The sequence below is a fragment of the Orcinus orca genome, chromosome 2 (assembly GCF_937001465.1).
Source record: "Orcinus orca chromosome 2, mOrcOrc1.1, whole genome shotgun sequence".
Taxonomy (NCBI): Eukaryota; Metazoa; Chordata; class Mammalia; order Artiodactyla; family Delphinidae; genus Orcinus; species Orcinus orca.
Window position 1 is genome coordinate 99,490,420 of NC_064560.1, and position 19,907 is coordinate 99,510,326.

The following is a 19,907-nucleotide window of genomic DNA, read 5'->3' on the forward strand; positions in this document are numbered from 1 at the left end:
TTGTTGTTTAAGTCACCCAGCATGTGGTATTTTGTTATGGAAGCCCTAGCAAACAAATATACCATGTAATGAATACTTCCTAAGTGCTAGACTGTCCCAAATATTGCAAGTACAAAGATGAATAAGACGCAGACCTGTCCTTAAGAAGTTACAGACCAGCAGGTAGAGAAACCTATCAGTAGATAGTTAAAATACAGTATCATGAAAGAGGTATGCACTGAAACAAACCAGAGTAGAACTTAATTCAATTCTGAAGGGGAAGCTGAACCAAGGAAGGTTTTCCAGGAAGAATAAAAGGAAAAATAGTGAAATGGGAAGAAACGAGACTTGATTACCCTATTTCCATGGCAGACGTTCTCTAAATGAACCACATATTTAATGATGAAGTACACCTACAAAATTTTAAAAACCAGTGATCTGAAAGACAACATATGATCTTCTGAGAGACAACATATAATCTTCAAATATGCCATTCCACTTCAAACAACTAATTGTCTAGAACTTACTGTTAAGAAGAAAAGGAGAAAGTAAGATAACTTCTTGGTATACTTTTCAGCATATGAAAGAATAGACTAAGGTCCACAGAATTCCAAGATTTCCCCCAGAATTTGTTTTAATTTAGTATGAGATGGAGGAATCTACTTCACAACAACTAAAGCCCTATGTTCTCCCTTCATTTCCACCCTTAACACTAAGCTCGCTCCCTACCACTCTAATCAGGCAGCACAGTCTCAACTTCACTACCTTCCAATGGGTAGAGAAGAATTGTAAGCTACAATACACTTAGAAGTTAAAACAGAATAAAGAGCAATCCCAAAACTTGTCTGGAATATACAAATAATCAGCAACATAAAATGAGCTGTATAATTAAAAATTAGCCTACAACGTGCATTCCAAAATCTGTTTTTAGCCATGATTTCACATGAGGGCATAAATGGAATGTTCACCATAGTCTCAAGTGACACAAAGCTGAAAAAGGATTACATATAAACTGAATGACAAAATCAAGACCTGAAAATAAAAGCTTAGAATGAGATGAGCAAAGTCATTTAAAAACAAAAACTTTAATTAATATAAAGAACAACTAAGTTTACCTTATATTCAGATTAAAAACATAGGGGAGGAATTTTTTAATGTTTTTCACTGAATAATTTGCCTAAAGTCAATAACTGGGTAATATTCAGAGATATTCAGTTACAAATGCTCCAAGTTCTAATTTTGGTCTAGTTCTACAAAAAGAATATATGATATAACCATCTTTTTTTTTAGCCTCAAATATCTAAGTTTTCTGGTCTGAATTTATCAAATTTAAAAGACATTTTCATAAATCATCACCATCTGGTCACTTCTGTGAAAGTGGAATGGAAAAAAGTGAGTTCTACCAGCATCTTCCTCATAAAGACACTCACCTTCACAAGGATTGATCTCTAGCCACCACCCCAAAATTTGAACAAAGAAATCCTCCCCAAACTACTAACATGTAAAAGTAAAATGTATGACAATAATAACACAAAGCACAGAAGGGGAGCAAAGAATAGACTGTTGTTTCTTACATTATACATGAAATAGTCTATTATTCCTTGAAGGCAGACTGTGAAAAGTTAAATATGCATAGTGTAAACCCAAAGAGACCATCAAAGATAAAAAATAAAACAAGTAGGTATAGCTAATAAGCCCACAGTGGAAGTAAAATGTAATGCAAAAAAACAAAACACAAAAACTAAAAAAAACTCAAGACTAAAGGGGACAAGAGAAGGGGGGAAAAAGGAACAGAGAATAAATGGGACAAATAGAAAACAAATAGCAAGATTACATTAAAGCCCAACTGTAACAAAACAGGGTGCTATTGGCATACAGATAGACTGGAAAGTCCAGAAATAGCCTCACACATATCATCAAATGATTTTCAACAACAGTGCCAAGATAATAGGGAAGGAGTAAGTCTTTTCAACAAATGGTGGTAGAACAACTAGTGAGCTGTCTGGGAAAAATCTCAACCCCTACCTTACACCAGATACAAAACGTAACTCGAAACAGATCACAGACTTAAACCCAAAAGCTAAAACTTCAAAAAGAAATGAACAGAAAATTTATGTGATCACACCATGGGCAAAGATTTCATAGAAAACAAAAAGGACTAAACATTTTTTTTTAACTGATAAACTAGACTTTATAAAAATAAAAGCCTTCTATTCTTCAGAGATACCATTAAGAAAACAAAAAGGCAAGATAGCAAGCATAGAACAGAGAAAATTATATACATATATATAATTTACATGTATATACAAATACACACCCAATCTGAATCCAGAATATATGTAAAACTCTCACATCTTAATAAGACAACCTCCCAAAAAACAGGCAAATAATTTTTAACATTTTTCTAAACATATACAAATGGCCAGTAAGTACATGAAAAAATGCTCAATATTTTCAGTTATCAGGGAAATGCAAACTAAAACCACAGTGAGATACAACTGTATACCCAATAAAAGGCTAAAAGACTAAAAAGACCAAAACCACCAAATGTTAAGGATGTGGCACAACTGGAACTCTACATACAACTCTTAGGAGCTGCTAGTACAGTCACACATTCATCTAACCTATGATCCAGTAATTCCACACCTAGGTTGGAAAATACAGGTATACAAAAAGATTTGTATGTGAATGTTCAAAGCTTTACTCATAAGAACCCAAAACTGGGAAAAACAAATCTCCAACAAGTGAAAAGATAAACAAATTATGATATATAGGTACAATGGGATACCAAACAGTAACAAGAACAACAGCAAAGAAGGAACTACTGATACAAGTAACATTACAGATGACTCTCAAAAACATCCTGCTAAGGGAAGGAAATCAGATATGAAACATCTATCTATATTGATTCCATTTATATGAAGTTCTAGATCAGGCAAATTTAGTCTAAGATGAAAAAAAGTCAAAACAGTGGTTGTGTTCTACAAAGGATAGGGGGAAACAATTGAACAGGAGGCACATGAGGGAACTTTTCCGAGGTGATGGTGATGTTCTACCTCTTCATAAGGATTTGGGTTACACAAATGTATACATCTGGCAAAACTTAAATGGTACACTTAAGATTTGTGCATTTCACTGTATGTAATTTTACTTCAAAAACAAAGAACTGTAAACAAGTATCCAACTCTAGTTAATGACATGGAAGCTGAATTTGTTTAGGGGTAAAATGCACTGATGTCTGCAACTTAATTTGCAATACAAAACCAAACAAACAAAACACCACACACACCAATAAACTTGGCTGATGAATGGTTAGAGGAATGGATAGATGGAATGATATGTGATAAGGCAAAAAAGCAAATTGGTAACTGTAGAATCTAGGTGATAGGGAAATGGGTGCTTGCTGTACAATTCTTTCAACTTTTATATGTTTGCAAATTTTCACAATAAAATGCTAGACAGAAGATATTTGATGAGCAGAAGAAGCCAGACACAAAACAGTAATATTACATGATTTGTATGTATATGAGGTTCTACAACAAACAAAACTAATCCACGATGTCAAAAATCAGATCAGTGGTTGCCCGGGACAGGAGATACGGATGACTTATTGCAAAGGAGCAAGAAAGAACTTTCTAGAGTGATGGAATGTTTTATATCCTGATTGGGGTGTTGGTTACATGGATGTATATATTTGCCAAAACTCACTCAACTGTACAGTAAAATGTGTGCCTTTTATAAATTATACTTCAATCGATTTTTAAAATCTTCACTACAGAAAATCTAGAATACACAGAAAAAGCACAGAAAAATTAAGTCCCTCTTAATCACACCATCCAAATAAAATATCACCATCCTTCCCTCTCTTTTGACAAAGGCCATGCCCAGTGGAGATAAGAAAACAGCTTACTGTTTTCATTAAAGGTATTACAGAAATTCAGATTAAGCCCCTGAATTTTGGAATTCCTTTCTCATGTGACTCAAAACCTAATGAACTTTAAATCCCTTCAACTCCATCATTGCTGTGAGTCTTCATCAAGTTACTAACCATCCTGTGCCTAAATTTCCTCATCTGAAAAATGGAAATATTTACCTCAAAAGGTTGTTATAAATTTTTAAGCAAAATAATGTATGCACATACTGGCTTTTATTACTGTTTTTAAAGCTAAATAGTCAACTAGCTTTTAGAAATCATCTTGGCAAAAAAGTCCACAATCTGCCCCCATGAATTTTTCCTTTTTTTTTTTTTTGGCAGGCCTTCAGTTCTGTAGGTACACCCACCTCAAGTTAGTCTTATTCAAGAGAACCTCAAATTCCTCTTGCAGATCAGACCAAAACCCTGAGTTGTTAAAGCCCCAAAGTAAAGGTTGGGGTAACAAAATAAAAATAAAACAGAAAACTAGATTAGAAAAGATGGCAGCTACTTTGAGAATGTAAGATCTAATATGCTGAGCACAAGTGTCCAAGGGAACAATTTCTCCCTGAATGAAGTCCAAGTGTACTTAGATAAAAGTTGGTTTTGCTCTACGTACGTGATCTAGGTCAAAATATGTAACCTGGGGAATATTAATTAATAGTATGTTCTAAAGAATGAGAAAAAGAGTCATAAGAGAAAAACCAGGAAGAGTTACTGACACTTTAATGACTGAAGGTAAAGGCTGAAAACTGGATAGGGGAACACCTCTGGATAGAGAGCACACTAATATAAATTCAACTATATGAAGAAAAAAAAATAATTTAAACCATGTAGATTATGCCTGCTATTCTGCTCAATGAGTGAATGCCCAAAATGAACACAAAAAGGTAATATTTTACTACTTTCTAGTTGGCCTTACTTCCCATGTGCCTCTCATGATATGAGTATCTTGCTGTGCTGTCAGATTCTAATGTTCAGAGCCATTTATTTTTCCCATAACATGGACCACAAACATAGCCTACAACTTCATCTAGTGTTTAACAATGAAACGTGATTTGTTCCAACACTAAAGGAAAAATAGGATGTGTTGGACTTTCAGAGACTGTATATCTATATATTTTATGGGCAACTTTAGGGATTTCCAAGGTTAATTGGACCAAATGACATTTTTGTCTTCCTTGAACCTGTGTATTCAGACAGCAAGTGAAAATCTTTGTGGCAAAAAGCAAAAACAGCAAGCTATTAAACAATCCCAGGGTACTGGTTTGGGGAAACCAAGGATTTATTATCCAGTATACTAATGTCAGCTACTTTACTCAATAAACCTTTTTTAGTTTTTTGATACCAGACACTGCTCAAGGTAATAATTTAAAAGATAGTTAAGATGCTACCCTGTTCCAAGAATTTCATATTCTAGATAAATATAGTAATCCTAACCTTAATGTGGATTCCTATACATGTCTAGCCTACACACATTTACTCATATACTTTTTGGGTAATCTTCAGAACTTTGGTTTCAGTATACATAAACTGTGACGACTTCTTGTTGGGGAAGAAAGTGGCAACTGAAAAAGAGGCAACTGAGGGTTAGTGAAGATGATAGGAGAGAAAAGAAGAAAATCTTTTAAACTGAAACTTGTTCAAGATAAAGGAAGATGACTGAAAAGTAAGTCGAGGCATTAGAACTGCTACCCAGAACTGCCATCTATGAGGAAAAATATTCACTCACACTGGAATAAAATGGATAAATGCAAGTGTAGGAAGAAGGTTTCAGAAAAGATCTATTCAGTTCTAGCAGGATAATTACAAGTCAGGTTATCCAAACTTTTTCTATCCCAAGCATCTGAAATCAGATCAGGATCTGGAAACAACACCCAGGTAACAGAAATGAATTTTACAGTAGTTTATTAACATTTTAGAAGATACAATATCACTGATAATACATTAGCTACCATTTATTTATGTATTGTGGTCATTCAATAAATATTTATTGAGAGCCCATTACAAGCTGGGCACCATTCTAGATACTGGGATCAGCAGTGAACAGAACACAGAAAGTCTCTCATGGAAACTGCATGCAAATGAGGACAAACAAGACACGAGTAGACAAACAATCAAGATAATTTTAGAAATATGTGCTCTTAAGGAAACAAAACAAATGGTAAAGGTTAACCATCAACAGTCTCCTCGCTAAGAAACTAAAGACACGAATCATGAGAAGGAACCAGCCACCAATCAACCAAGCCACGCAGTTCTGGAAGAACACCATTCCTAGCAGGCGGAAACAGTAAGGAAAGACCATGTAGCAGGAACAGGCCTAACACGTACAAAGAACAGAAAGAAGGGGAGTGGGAAGAAAAGGAGATGGCACACAATAAGCATTTTTTTGTTTTTGTTTTGTTTTGTTTTGTTTGCGGTACGCGGGCCTCTCACTGCTGTGGCCTCTCCCGTTGCGGAGCACAGGCTCCGGACGCGCAAGCTCAGCGGCCATGGTTCACGGGCCCAGCCGCTCCGCGGCATGTGGGATCTTCCCGGACCGGGGCACGAACCCATGTCCCCTGCATCGGCAGGCGGACTCTCAACCACTGCGCCACCAGGGAAGCCCAGCATTTTTTAAAAACTATGTGCACGGGCACACACACACACACACAGAGGAACTAACAGCAAGTACAAAACAGCAACAAAATCCAATCATCTGACTTCACAAACAATTCCAAAAAGAGAACAGAGGAAAAAATGACTAAGTAGTTATCAAAGCTACAAAGAACATTTCGTAAAAATGAAGGACATAAACCCTTTCTACCTTTGTCCTAAGAGACCACCATTTTCTCCTCCACTCCACTCCAGCCGCAACAGCTTCTTGGCTGATTCCTCTGCCGGCCAAGCATACTATTGCTATTTAATCTGCTCGGAATGCTTGTCCCCAGGATATCCATAAGGCTCTCCTACCTGCTTCATTTGGGTCTGTGCTTAAATGTTTCCTTATCCTTGAGACCATCCCTGACCACCTTATACTTAAAAAGCTAACCCTACCCCCATCTTCTTTTCCCAGCCCAGTTATTTCCATAATCACCATCTGTAAAATTTACTTGTTTTCCCACTAAGGCCAAGACTTGATTTTCATCACTACTGTGTTGAACACATAGTTGGCATTCAGTAAATATATGCTGAATTGTTATTTAAAATATGCAACATACGAGACCATGGAGTTAAAGAAACCCAGAGACCTTTATCAATTAATTGACTGTGAATCGGTATAAAGAATAACAAAGCCTCTCTTAAAACATTTATATTCTTACAGTAAAAGGTTAAACTGATATTTATATAATAAAAGAGTAAATATGAAGTATGTTTTTGGAAAACAAAACAAAATAAAATAATCTAAAATTGTGATACAACTATATTGGGAGAAACGGTAAAGAGAGAAGTGTGAACTCCTTTTCCATAAGCAGTCAAAAAGTAATGCTTAAAACTGCTTAACCCTCTGGATTAACCAGCTGTAGCATCAGTTTTTAAACTTTTTGACTTGTGAACCCCTTTTCACTCTTAAAAAATAATTGAGGAACTCAAAGGGCTTTTATTATGTGGGTTGTATGTACTGGTAATAATATTATAGAGGAAAGCTGGTAAATGCTTTAAAATTTTTTATTTAAAATCAGCAAAGGTAAATCCACTCCATGCTAATAAGTAACATTTATGAATGTATTTTTCCAAAAAAATTAGTAAGAGTGGCACTGCTGTACATTTTTGCAAATTTCTTTAATAGAGAAACCCGATTTCTTATATCTGCTCCTGTAGTCAATCTAAAATGAAAATCCAGCTTCACACCAATATGTGGTTGATAAAAGAAGGAATATTTTTAATAACCTTTTCAGATAAGTGTGGATATTATTCTTCTTTGATATTAAGCCAAAACTTAACAAGCGTAATTCTGTAAAGGTTAGTTGCAAGGTGGACTCTGAAACCATATCAATGAAACTTTCCAGACCATTTCATTTAAAATCTATTGATCAAAAAAAAAAAATCTATTGATCTATCTTGCACTTAAGTAGGCCCTTATACCCACAGCATGATTCTGTTAATATCATGCATTGATCTTTTGAAAAAAGTTGGTCCACCGAGTTATGCACATCTTCCAAACAATGACACATTTCATTATAACACAGCAAATTAAAAAAAAAATCACATTTGTTAATATCACCAACAATTTCATCAGCAAGGTCCTGAGATGTTGCCAAGATCACAGTGGCAGATATGTTTTCCAAAATTCTAATTTCTGCTTGAAAGCCTTAATTTTATCCTGGCAATAAATTCTGTTGGTTGTTTTCCCTGAAGTGACAGGCTCACTTCATTTATTTTTGAGAAAATATGTACAAATACCCAAGTTTAAATAACTACAGTTTGTCATTCTTTCAAGTAAAAATAGTGTTCCATGAAAAAAGCAACTAGTTTGCTAGTTGGGCTCGCAACTCAATCACACAAATATTTTTCTTCAAGACAAGCATCATACTTTGGTATGCAGCAGAAGTGTCGTATAACATTCTTTTCATTTTGTCACATGAAATATTAAAAAAACATGTACTCAAGGATCAAGATTAATAAAATTAACAAGCTTTACTGCTTCATGGAGGATATTCTTTTTTTTTTTTTTTAATAAGAAAAAATATAATTTTATTGCCTTTTCAAGACTGTATGAGCTTATCAAGACAATGATTTTTAGCATTTCTGAATGTATAAAATTGAGTCCAAATGTTTGAAGTTACCAATGATTTGCTCTTCCCTTTTGTGAAAAAAAAATACAGCTTCTTTTTGCCATGGACTTGTTGCAGCTCTAGGAGAAAAGGTCACTCTGGAGATGGTTGAAAGTTTCAATAATTATGCTAAAGCAAAAAATTCAGCATATCACTTCTGAGTTACTCCTAAAGTTTGTCTCATCTTTTCATAAACCACATAACTGATGCCTACAGCAGGAAGCACCTTCATAAAGTTTGGGGTGATGCCTCTGTAAAGTCCTGGTATTCCTTCCTTAGAAATTATTCGTCGAAAGAGCCCAAACATGTTCAGCTGTGCGGTTCCTTCTACCATGGCTTGAGCCTGCATGCGTGTTCTCACCAAAGCCAAGGGGTAGCTGGCCAGCTGACCACAGGTGCTGGATAAGGCACCACATCCCAGCAGCACCACGACTCCAGGGTTTACAGAGTCTTTGGCAAAATTATCTAGCCAATGGGACTTCAAGAGCTCATACACAGCAAGATCTATACCTGCATAAGGTATGATGCCTAATAAATTGGGAACGTAACCTTTGTAAAAAGCTCCCATGCCTTCATGTTTCAAAATCTTCTTGGCACAATCAAACATCCCAGAGTATTGTCCAGTTTTGCCTACAGCGAGCCTGGTTTTCAGAACCTCCATAGGATAAATAAGTGTCTGTGCAGTTGCTCCAGCCATGGAACCAGAAACGAATCTCTCAAAGGTTCCTACTTTTTGTCCTTCCTCAGTAAGCAACTTCTTGTACTGTTCATATGCCCAGAACTTAACAGCTGTCTCAGGAGCAATTTTAATGACATTTGTACCATTTCCTCTCCAAAGTGAGCGGATACCTCCCTCTTTCACCATCTGTCGAAAGCCGCCATATATGTTCATTTTCTCTGATTTTGAACCATGGACCTGCATCATGACTTTCAGACGATCCAAAGGGGCAGTGCTTGTTCGAGAGACGGCACCAGCAACACCTCATGGAGGATATTCTTAAATGAAACCAGGTTTTTTTCCCCAACCATTAATGTACAGTGATGAAGAATATGACTATTAGTACAATTTTTGCCACTGTCTTGATATGCACTGCAGGGCCAGTAGTTTTACCCATCACTGTGTTTGCACCATCAGTGCAAATGTCAACATAGTTAAGTAACAAAGAAGAAGTTAGTATTATTATGAAATAGTTTCAAACCAACAGATAACTTGAAACATTTGAAGACCCCCCTCAAGACTCCACAGACCACAGAGAACCACTGCTCTGGAGATACATATAAACTAAGAAGAGGGAATATGTCTCCGGGGAAAAGAACTGGGTGGTGGGAAGACAGGGATGGCAAGAAGACTTATCTTTCCCTGTATGCCCTTTGTACCCTGTGAATTTAGTATCCTTTGTATTGATATGTATTTTATCTTAAAAATTAAATAATTATTTAAAAAACAAAAAATGTAAACTGACATCTAAAGTGGCTAAGTAGATATATAAGCATATTATTTAGAAATATGAAGGTAAATACCAAAAGAAAAAAAAATTTTAAGAGCTGAAAGTGTTCCCACTTAGGAAGTGGAACTAGGAGATTAGGAGGGGTTGCAGAGGGGACTGCTGTTTTTTTCACTATAAGCCATTTGGAACTAATTTTTAAACCATGTACAGACGTTAATTGGTTCAAAAATAAAAATCATTCAAAATACTGCCAGGAAAAATACTTAAAAGTTAAGTTTAAAAGACAAATAAAGCAAATACCGATGCAAAGGTGAGACAATGGCTGTGAAACATACCAAGATGTAACAGTAACTGCCTGGAATAATGTGCCTTTGAGTTCCCACTCTTATATGAAATATCATTCTATATTACAATAAAAACATTTTCATTTAAAAAGCTAGTTAAAAAGCAACAATTTCCTCAAACCAAAATGTCTGATGACTCAGTTAAAAACAGTTAAGTAGGGACTTCCCTGGTGGCGCACTGGTTAAGAATCGCCTGCCAATGCAGGGGACACGGGTTTGAGCCCTGGTCCAGGAGGACTTACTTGCGGAGCAACTAAGCCCGTGCGCCACAACTACTGAGCCTGCGCTCTAGAGCCCACAAGCCACAACTACTGAGCCTGCACTCTAGAGCCTGCAAGCCACAACTACGGAGCCCAAGTGCCACAAGTACTGAAGCCCGCGCACCTAGAGCCTGTGCGCCTAGAGCCCGTGCTCTAAAACAAAGAGAAGCCACCGCAAAGAGAAACCCGTGCACCGCAACGAACAGTAGCCCCCCGTTCGCCGCAACTAGAGAAAGCCTGCGGGCAACAATGAAGACCCAATGCAGCCAAAAATTTAAAAAATATATTAAAAAAACAACAGTTAAGTATATAAAACTTAAGTCATTTTTAACAGTTAAGTGGTTAAACCCTTCCCACACACATATACATACACACACACAAGGTAACATAAAATAAAATAACCCTTTTTCTTCTTCTATTTCATTTGATCACGATTAAGATCAAATTAGAACTTATGTATTTGAAAAAGGAAAGAATAAATAATTGCTTTACGGTAAATATAATTGCTAAGTCTTATGTAATTACTTCATAAACAAAATCTTCAGAGAAATACAAACCCATTATCAAAGTCTAATTTAAATTTAGTTTCTCAAAAGATGTCCTGATCCAGAAAAGAAGAGATTATTTCTATATATAAATAGATAACTCAAAAGCAAATTGGATTCCCCACTGTAAGGACCCAGGGCTCCTTGGAGAATGGCTGATTCCAGGACTGAGATGTGCAAAAAGAGAGGAAATACTCCAAAAAAATTATGAGAGTATATGTCAAAAAGACACAGAATCCAGGGCAGAAAGGCTCCCACTGGACAAACCTGGGACAATCTGAGCGTCAAAATAAATAAAGGCAATAATGGAGTATAACCCATTGAGTAAGATAGGAAGTACATAAGTCCATATTGATAACAGATAGATAAAAGGATGCTTCTGCCTTAAAACAGAACACCTATTGACATAAAGAAACGGAGTCAGAAAATAACCATTTTGCAACCATCAATATAAACATCAGCACAGGCAAGAATCATCAATGGATGTTAAATCCAGGAGGGAAATTTGATGAAAATACAGATCTGATTAGAAGCAGGATATATGCTCTATCTCAAAGTTATCCCCACAGACTGCTTATTAGGTGAGAGGGGAAAAATAATTATACGTTCCTGTGAAGAAACCAGACAACACTGTGACCAGGTAACTAAAAATTAACATCACCAATGAGGGGCAGACCGATAACAGGTACTTCAATATCATACCCTGAGAAAGATACAAAATCCCCCGCTGGGGATGCATAACCTGAATCTAATTACTAGGAAACATCAGACAAATCCAAATTGAGAATACTCTATGAAATATATAGCCTGTATTCTTCAAAAATGTCAATACAATGAAAGAGAAAGGCTAAGATACTGTTCCAGATGAAAGGAGACTGAAGAGATATGACAACTAAATGCAATTTGCAATCCTGGCCTGGATCCTATGGGGAAAATGCTACAAAGGAACAAATGCTATTACTGGGACAAACTGACAAACCTGGAATAGGGGCTATAGATTAGATAGATTAGATAATATAGTATTATCAATGTTAGATTTCCTGAATCTGGTAACTGTATTGTGATAATGCAAAAGAATACAATACACAGTGAATATTTAGAGACTTGGGCATAATACATTCAATTTACTTTGAAGTGACTCAGAAGAGAGCATTAAAGCAAATGCAACAAAATTTTGAAAACTGGCAAATCTGACTAGAGGATATTGAAGAGTTCTCAGTACCATTTTTTAAACTTTAGGTTTGAAATTATTTCAAAATAAAAAATTTAAATAAAGGCAAACTGGGATGTCAAAAGGTGGTAAAGTAAAAAGGTGATTTATTCCGATGCCCTATAGAACATATGAATAAGGGAAATGAATACAACAGTGACTCAGACTGGCACACAGCTGCATACAGAACTTCCTAAACTCTCAATTCTCTAGAAAAAGAAAAAAACAATTTTTCTTTGGCCACACCATGCAGCATGCAGGATCTCAGGTCCCCAACCAGGGATTGAACCTGTGCCCCCTGCATTGGGAGCACAGAGTCTTAACCACTGGACCGCCAGGGATGTCCCAGGAAAAATATTTGTTTAGTAACCACATAAACACTAAGATGCTGATCCTGTGTACCCTCAGGAAAACACAGAAATCTATGATTTCATGTTAACACAGTCCACACTGAGGGTCTCTCTCTTCATCCAGCAAACCATAAGCTCCTCACAGGCAGGCCTTAAGGTCCTGCTCTTTGTTTTAACTCAAGCACTGACACAGTGCCTGAAATACAGTACTCATATTTGTTGAATAAATGATGAATGTTTAGAAAGAGGAACAAAAGTCTACATTTTATCAAAACTGGGAGGAAGAGAAAAAAAAGGAGAAGACATCTAAATAGGGTATAAATTATTTTAAATGCACTTTAAAGTAAGAACATTTTCAAACCTCACAAAAGGAGAACAATATTATTACTACACATATACCTATCACTCCAACACAACAATTATCAGGATTATTCCACACTTGCTTCATCTAACTCATCTCTCCCATCCTTTCTTTGCTCGGAAGTATTTTTAAACAAATACCAAACAAATTTCTCTTCCTCATTCTTCAGTCTCCATCTCTAAAAATGGGCATTTTCTTACATAAACATAATGCCATTAGCATCCCTCACAAAACTAACAATAATTCCTTGAAATCATCTAATACCTATCCACATTCAAATTTCCTCCAAAGTGCTTCAAAAATTACTTTCTACAGTTGGTTTGAGTCAGGATTTAAACAATGTCAACACATTACATTTGGTTACTACACATAAATATTTTTAACCTTCCTTTTACAATTGTCTATCAGTAATTATGAAAAAGACTAACAGACAAACCAAACAATTAATTCACAATTGTAGATTCTCCAGAATCAAACCCAATCTAATGTATTTACCGTTTGCTTTGTCTGCAGCACTCTTCCTCCAGATTGCCACTATGGCTGACTCTTTTTAATCACTGATCGCAAATCAAGTATTACCTCTAAAAAGAGGCCCTTTCTAACCTCTCAATGCACAGTAGAGCCCCACTTTCATTCATTCTCCATTACATGCCCCTATTTTCTTCATGGCACTTACCACTACATAAAGCTATTCTGTTTATTGTTTCCCCTAATAAAATATCCACTGCATGAAGGCACAGTGCCTTCTTCACTGAAGGCCAAGAATAATGCCAAGAGCATGAGACAATCAATAAATACTTGCAGAATGATTAAATAGTAATGCAGTACCTCTATCTAAAATGTAAGCTCAGTTTAGTATTTGTTTTTAAACATTTGTAGCTCACTCACTGCTCATGCCATGGTATAAACTGAGTACCTGCAGAAACTTGGGCCAGCTGTTACCAAAACACTATGGGATGCAGCAAAGAAAGAACAGAGATGTAAGGCATTCAAATGCATTTCTGGAAATTCACTGAACAATGATTATGGGTTTCTGAAAGCAAATTACTCAGGATGATTTAAAGAGCATTACCAGGAGTAAAAGTTTCATTTTTTAGTATCATATGAGAGCTAATCATGAGTAATATCTACAATGGGACAGAAGCATTATCTAGAAAAACAAACATGGCTCAATCATTTGTTTTGTTTCGTTTTTTTCCCCGTCTCTAATATATACATACCATGAAGGAATTAATACTCTCAGTATAGCATTTCTTTCTGGGGACTGGATCATGATGAATACGATTAATACCAAAAACACCTAACTAAAAATGCAAACCATTAAAATTGGGACCTAGAGAAAACTAGAGTTACCTATCCCACACTTCTCATTTAACAGTTGAGAGAGACCTGAAGCCCCGGATGGATAATCATCCACAAAGTCACAGATCTAATGAATAGCAAGCAAAGCTAGATTTAAAATCCAGATCTCCTGTCTCTAGCCCTACACTCTTTATGTATAATAATGTCACCCACAGAATGTTAATGTCAAGTTATAACATACTTTACCATCATTTTTAGTACTGTCACTTTTTTTTTTTCCTATTGAAATCCTAGCCACCAGGGGAAATGTCAAAACAAGGGCACATATAATTCCGCTCTAAGTAAAGCATGTTACAGAAACCCCTCTTTGACAAAATAATACAAGAAGCATCTAAAAAATTTAATTGGTTTGATTCAATGAGGTTTTTATTCCACATTTTAAATTTTAAAGTGAAAATAACTATTTAGGAGTATCTGCTGACTATTCCTTTGCTTCAGATGAGTAAATTGCTGACCTCTTATCTTAAAGATCAGTATAGCTATTTTTCAATTATCTGTAGAAATAGAGTACTGAAGTGAAATTTGTCACGGTATAACCTCCACTGCAATGCATTTTTCACCAAAATGAAATTATTTTTACTATATCTTTTGTCAAAAACCAACTCTAGTGAAAGAATTAATATGCAAGTGACCAAGAGACACCAAACAAAAGGGAAAAAGTGACAGAAGGATCCATACACACAAGATACAGCTTCCCTGATGTACAAGGAGAAACTCTAATCTTCCTAGTTTCCCTACAATATTGTTCAGACCAATTCATAAATACCCTCACCAGTTCTTAGAATACTCCTCTGAATTGTAGAGGCAAACAAATGCACAGGAGAGAGATGTCATTTGTCCAAGGTTAAATGACAAGAAATGGACAAAAGTAAAATAATTCAAGGCTTAAAAAAAAAACAATTTAAGATTCTTTTCAGAGTGAAAGGGTTTCTTTCTCACCCTACTTGTTTTGTCTCACAAACACGACCAAACACTACTGTTTTGTATGAAAAAATAACCTGGTTCACACTGACATGAAAATTTTTACTAAAAAACATATAGTAATGAAATATCAAAATGTAGATTTTTCACCCTAATAAAACCAAGTAAAACCGGTATTATAAAACTTCTATGTAATACCTTAATCACATACTAACATTTGAAAGCAATGACACAAAAAACAAAAATGGGAAAGGAAATGGAACCTTAGCTTATCTTTTCCCCAGTCTGTTCTTTTTGGTTGAAGAGGTCCCTAAAACAAGAAAATTAAACATAAAACACCAAATGAAATAAAGTTTGGATTAAGTCAGGTTCAAAAAGCTTTATGAACTATAAAATGAAGTCTATGTCAGCTGGCATTTTACCACCCCAGCGAGTTCTAAATTCATACTGCACATAAACCAAGAAACAGGAAAGCATGCAATACAATGGAATCACCCCACACTACAAACATGAACAAATTAAATGGATACCCTATACTTCCTGGCATTTTTGAAACGTTAAAACTTAGACGTGCGTTAAGAACTTATCTGTAAAGATCTACTATAACCTATGTAAGAACTATGGTGACAAACCTCTATTTCTGCAGCATAGAACAAATATTTCCAACTACAACATTGTTACTGACTCTGATAAATTCTCTAAAAACAGTAACAAAAATATCAAGCTTCTTTTTTAATGACCAACCAGCCAACTCTATACAAAATCTGACGGGTCTGTATCTCAGCTGTTCTGCGGTCTACGTTTCCTTGATCACAGAAGAAGGCAACTCCCTAACCGTCAGGGCTGACTTAGCGCCCTCCAACACCCCGGGTGCGGGTTACCTTCATCAATCCATTGTCAAATCGCACTCCCACGCCTCAGTCCTCAGCCCCCATCCTAAGACTCTAGGGAGAGTCGAAAAAGGGAAACAAATCCCTTCACCCACAGCCCCTTACTGAGGGGGGTGGGTGTGTCTGTAGACAAATGCTTTGCTCAAACACAATTAAATCTTCTGCGGAGACCCAGACCCTAAGTCACTACGGAGCCAGCAATAACCGGCCGGTCGCCGACCCCAGCCTTCCGCGGCCGCAGCCCTTCCTCTTTCTCCCCTCCAGCCCGGCCCCTCCCCCGTTGCGCGCACGCGCGGCCTCCAATCGATCCCCTCCCCCCCCCCCCCCGCCCTCCTCACCTTAATCATTAGCAACCCTCTTCCCAGGCTCCGGGAATCACTGGCCCAGGAAGGAAGACAGGAGATGTAAGGGGGGAAGAGGATGCGTCGAGAGTCAGTGATCCGCGCCTCGGATGTTGGCCTAATAGGCCCCTACAGTCAAGCGCAGCGTCTGTCACCGCCACCAAAACTGTACGAGCGGCAGCGCCTGGATCGGCCCAGCTGACCCGGCTTGGGTTCAGAATGCCTAATTTGGTCCCACGGGAACTCCTTCCCCGAAGCTGCGGGCGTTTCTATGCTGCGCAGACCGATCACCTCGCCACCGTCGCCGCCACTGCCGCTGCTCTCCGGCCGCCGCCGCCTAACCAATCCCTCCTCTACCGAGCGAGCACGACACTGGGGCCTTTACGACAGTTCGCAAAGTGAGAGCGCAGTAGCCGTCTCGCCTCCATTAACATCTGTTTGTTTCTGCGCTTGCTCAGATTCTCGTTTCTCACCGTGCCGCCCCCTCTTCCCCGAACCTTCCCCTTCGAACTCGCTTGATCAGTCTGTTGGAGAAACCGAACGACGTCATAAAGCTCTTTATTTTACTTTCCTTGGTGAAATGCGGTCAGTAGTTAAACAAAATGCTGAGTACGTCTTGGCTGATTTTTTTCATAACTAAAAGTTACAACTAACCACAGAATTATTGACAGTACTTAAGGTAATAGACAAAAACATCGTGGTTTAGTGTCTTTCGCAGCAAATGATACTGAAATCATACTTGCCAATGACATGGAGATCATGGTACCTCACCGTTAAGGTGAATTTGCTTCCGAAATCAGATCAAAAGTGGTGATAGGTATCCTGGGAACTAACTGTACAATCACATACGCCTTCTTACTTATTTTATAAAACTCAGTAGATAGCAAATGCTTCATTACGTGCATTAGGAGGATGTAGGGGAAAAGGATGTAGGCTTTGGAATCAGTCAAACTTCCTTTCAAATCTCAGTGATGCCAGACTTAGAGAATGAATTTATGGTTAAGCGGGGGTGGGGGGTGGGAGTGGGGAATAGACTGGGAGTTTGGGATTGACATGTACACACTGCTATGTGTAAAATAGATAACCAACAAAGACCTACTGTATAGCACAGGGAACTTTGCTCAATATTCTGTAATCTAAATGGGAAAAGAATTTGAAAAAGAATTCTAAAAATTAAAAAAAAAAATCCCAGTGATGCCAATTAACAGCTAGCTGTCTAATTGATTAGACCTTTGTAAATCTGTTTCCAGAAAGGAAGGATGGGAGAGAAGGAGGAAGGGAGAGAGAAAGGGAGAAAAGAAAAGAAAGAAAATGTCAATTATACCTCAATTGAAAAAAATAAAATAAAAGCATATTTAAAAATAAAATAAAAGCATATTTAAAAAACTAAAATAAAAGCATATTTAAAAATAATAAAAGCATTTTAGTTAAAATAAAAGCATATTTAAAACCTCAGTTTCCTCCTCTATAAACTGAGGTAACATCATTTCTCTCAAAGGGTTCTTGTGAAATTAAGACAGTTCACATAACGCTTCAAGCATTACTTACCAATTAAGTGTTCAATAAACATTAATTCCCTCCCTTTGTCATCAGCTTGTCTTTCTCAATAACCTTTCCTTTGTTCGTTCATGTTCTCCATATTGTTCAGTGAAGAAAATATTTTAAAATGATAATGATAATAAACAAGAAAGGGTAGCAGATTGTGTGGGGAGACCAGAAGAGCATTGGACTAGGATTTTTCCTCAATCCTCCTATTTTCTCACCTAAATAAAAAATTCTTCCTCAACTATCTTATCTACTGCCATGGTTTTAACTGTTATCAACTTATGACTTCATAAAGCCATGTATTTCCAGACCGAACCATTTCTCTAAAGCTCTTGACCTATGCTCTTCAAAAAGGTAGACACTAGCCACATGTAGCTGTTGAGCACCTGAAATGTGGCTAGTACAAACTGAGAAGTGCTGTGAAATCTATACATCCAATTTCAAAGATACAACACAAAAAATTATTAAAATCTCAGTAACTTTTAATATTGATTACATGTTGAAATAATAATTTGGCTATATTGGGTTGAATTGATGGTTCTCAAACAGGGGCGATTTGGTACCGTCTCCTCCCCCCGAGACATTTAACAATATCTGGAGACATTTTTGGTTGTCACAACTTGTGTGAGGAGGGAGCTATTGGCAACTACTAACAAGAGGCCAGGGATGCTCTAAACATCCTACAATTCACAGGATAGCCCTACACAACAAAGAATTCTCTGGCACAAAATGTTAATAGTGCAGTCAATAAATCCAAGGTTAAGTAAAATATACTATTAAAATTAAATTAACCTATTTCTTTTACTTTTTAAAATATGGCTACCAGAAAATTTTAAATTACATTTGCAACTCACATTATACTTCTGTTGGACAGCATTGACTGGGATCTAGACCCATATGGCTGTTTACTGTATATGTCATTTCCACTTTAATGTGGCACAGGCATTTCTAACATATCGTGTCCAAAATAAATAAATGAATGTACATATACGGTGTTTAAACCCCATCCATCTCAGTCTTCCCTGTCTCAATCAATAGGACCAAGTTATCTAACTAGGAACATAATGGTCATCTGTGATAACTCTTCCTCACACCCTACCTCTAATTAGTCAATAAGTCCTTCCAATTCTGCCAGTGAAATATCTCATATATTGAAAATCGACTCATTCCTCTCTGTACTCTGCACCAGTCCAGGTCTTTAGTATATTTAGAACTATTCATTTATCAAGTACTTACTATGTGCTAGACATTGTGCTGCACATTGTGAGTACTAGGTACATAACCACTGCTTTACTTGAAATATTTTACAAGACCCAGAAAGCAAACCCACAATTTACACTGTAATGTAGAAAGCAAAGGACGATACACTCATGTTCTGAGAACACGAAGATGAAACACTGTAGTCAAACCAAGAGAAGATGAAACACTGTAGTCAAACATTAAACCAAAATTTAATGTTTAAATTTTGCAACATGAATGAAGACAGTTAAATAAAGCAAATAGAGAGGGCATTGCAGGCAGAAAGATCAGCACATGCTAAGCTACAGAATCCTCTAGTTGAAACAGCATGAAACAAATTCTTTACTAGGATTGACTGAATGTGTCATGCAAGGAAACTATCAAAAGATGAGGGAAGGGCTTCCCTGGTGGCGCAGTGGTTGAAAGTCCACCTGCTGATGCAGGG

General features: G+C 36.9%; 2 protein-coding genes across 12 annotated transcripts in view; both read right to left on the reverse strand.

The window, feature by feature from the left end:
- The window catches only part of RNF111 (ring finger protein 111), a 111,643-nt gene that overhangs the window by 64,854 nt on the left and 26,882 nt on the right, over window positions 1-19,907 (reverse strand). For 4 of the 11 annotated variants that reach the window (XM_049705974.1, XM_049705972.1, XM_049705971.1 and 1 more), the window contains exons 1-2: window positions 16,676-17,052; window positions 15,711-15,757 (exon numbers count right to left, since the gene is read on the reverse strand). The exons of 1 other annotated variant lie outside the window; for it this stretch is intronic. In XM_049705974.1, the coding sequence (XP_049561931.1) occupies window positions 15,711-15,757; window positions 16,676-16,684 (56 nt within the window). In that variant the 5' untranslated portion in view covers window positions 16,685-17,052. Of the gene's footprint in view, window positions 1-15,710; window positions 15,758-16,328; window positions 16,563-16,675; window positions 17,054-19,907 lie in introns of those variants that run through there. 6 more of the 11 variants (XM_049705975.1, XM_049705973.1, XM_049705970.1 and 3 more) reach the window with 4 other exon arrangements.
- LOC105748231 (calcium-binding mitochondrial carrier protein SCaMC-1-like) lies at window positions 8,536-9,629 on the reverse strand. The gene has a single exon (XM_012534780.3). It carries the CDS (start codon window positions 9,569-9,571, stop codon window positions 8,798-8,800), a length of 774 nt encoding a protein of 257 aa, XP_012390234.1. The 5' UTR covers window positions 9,572-9,629; the 3' UTR covers window positions 8,536-8,797.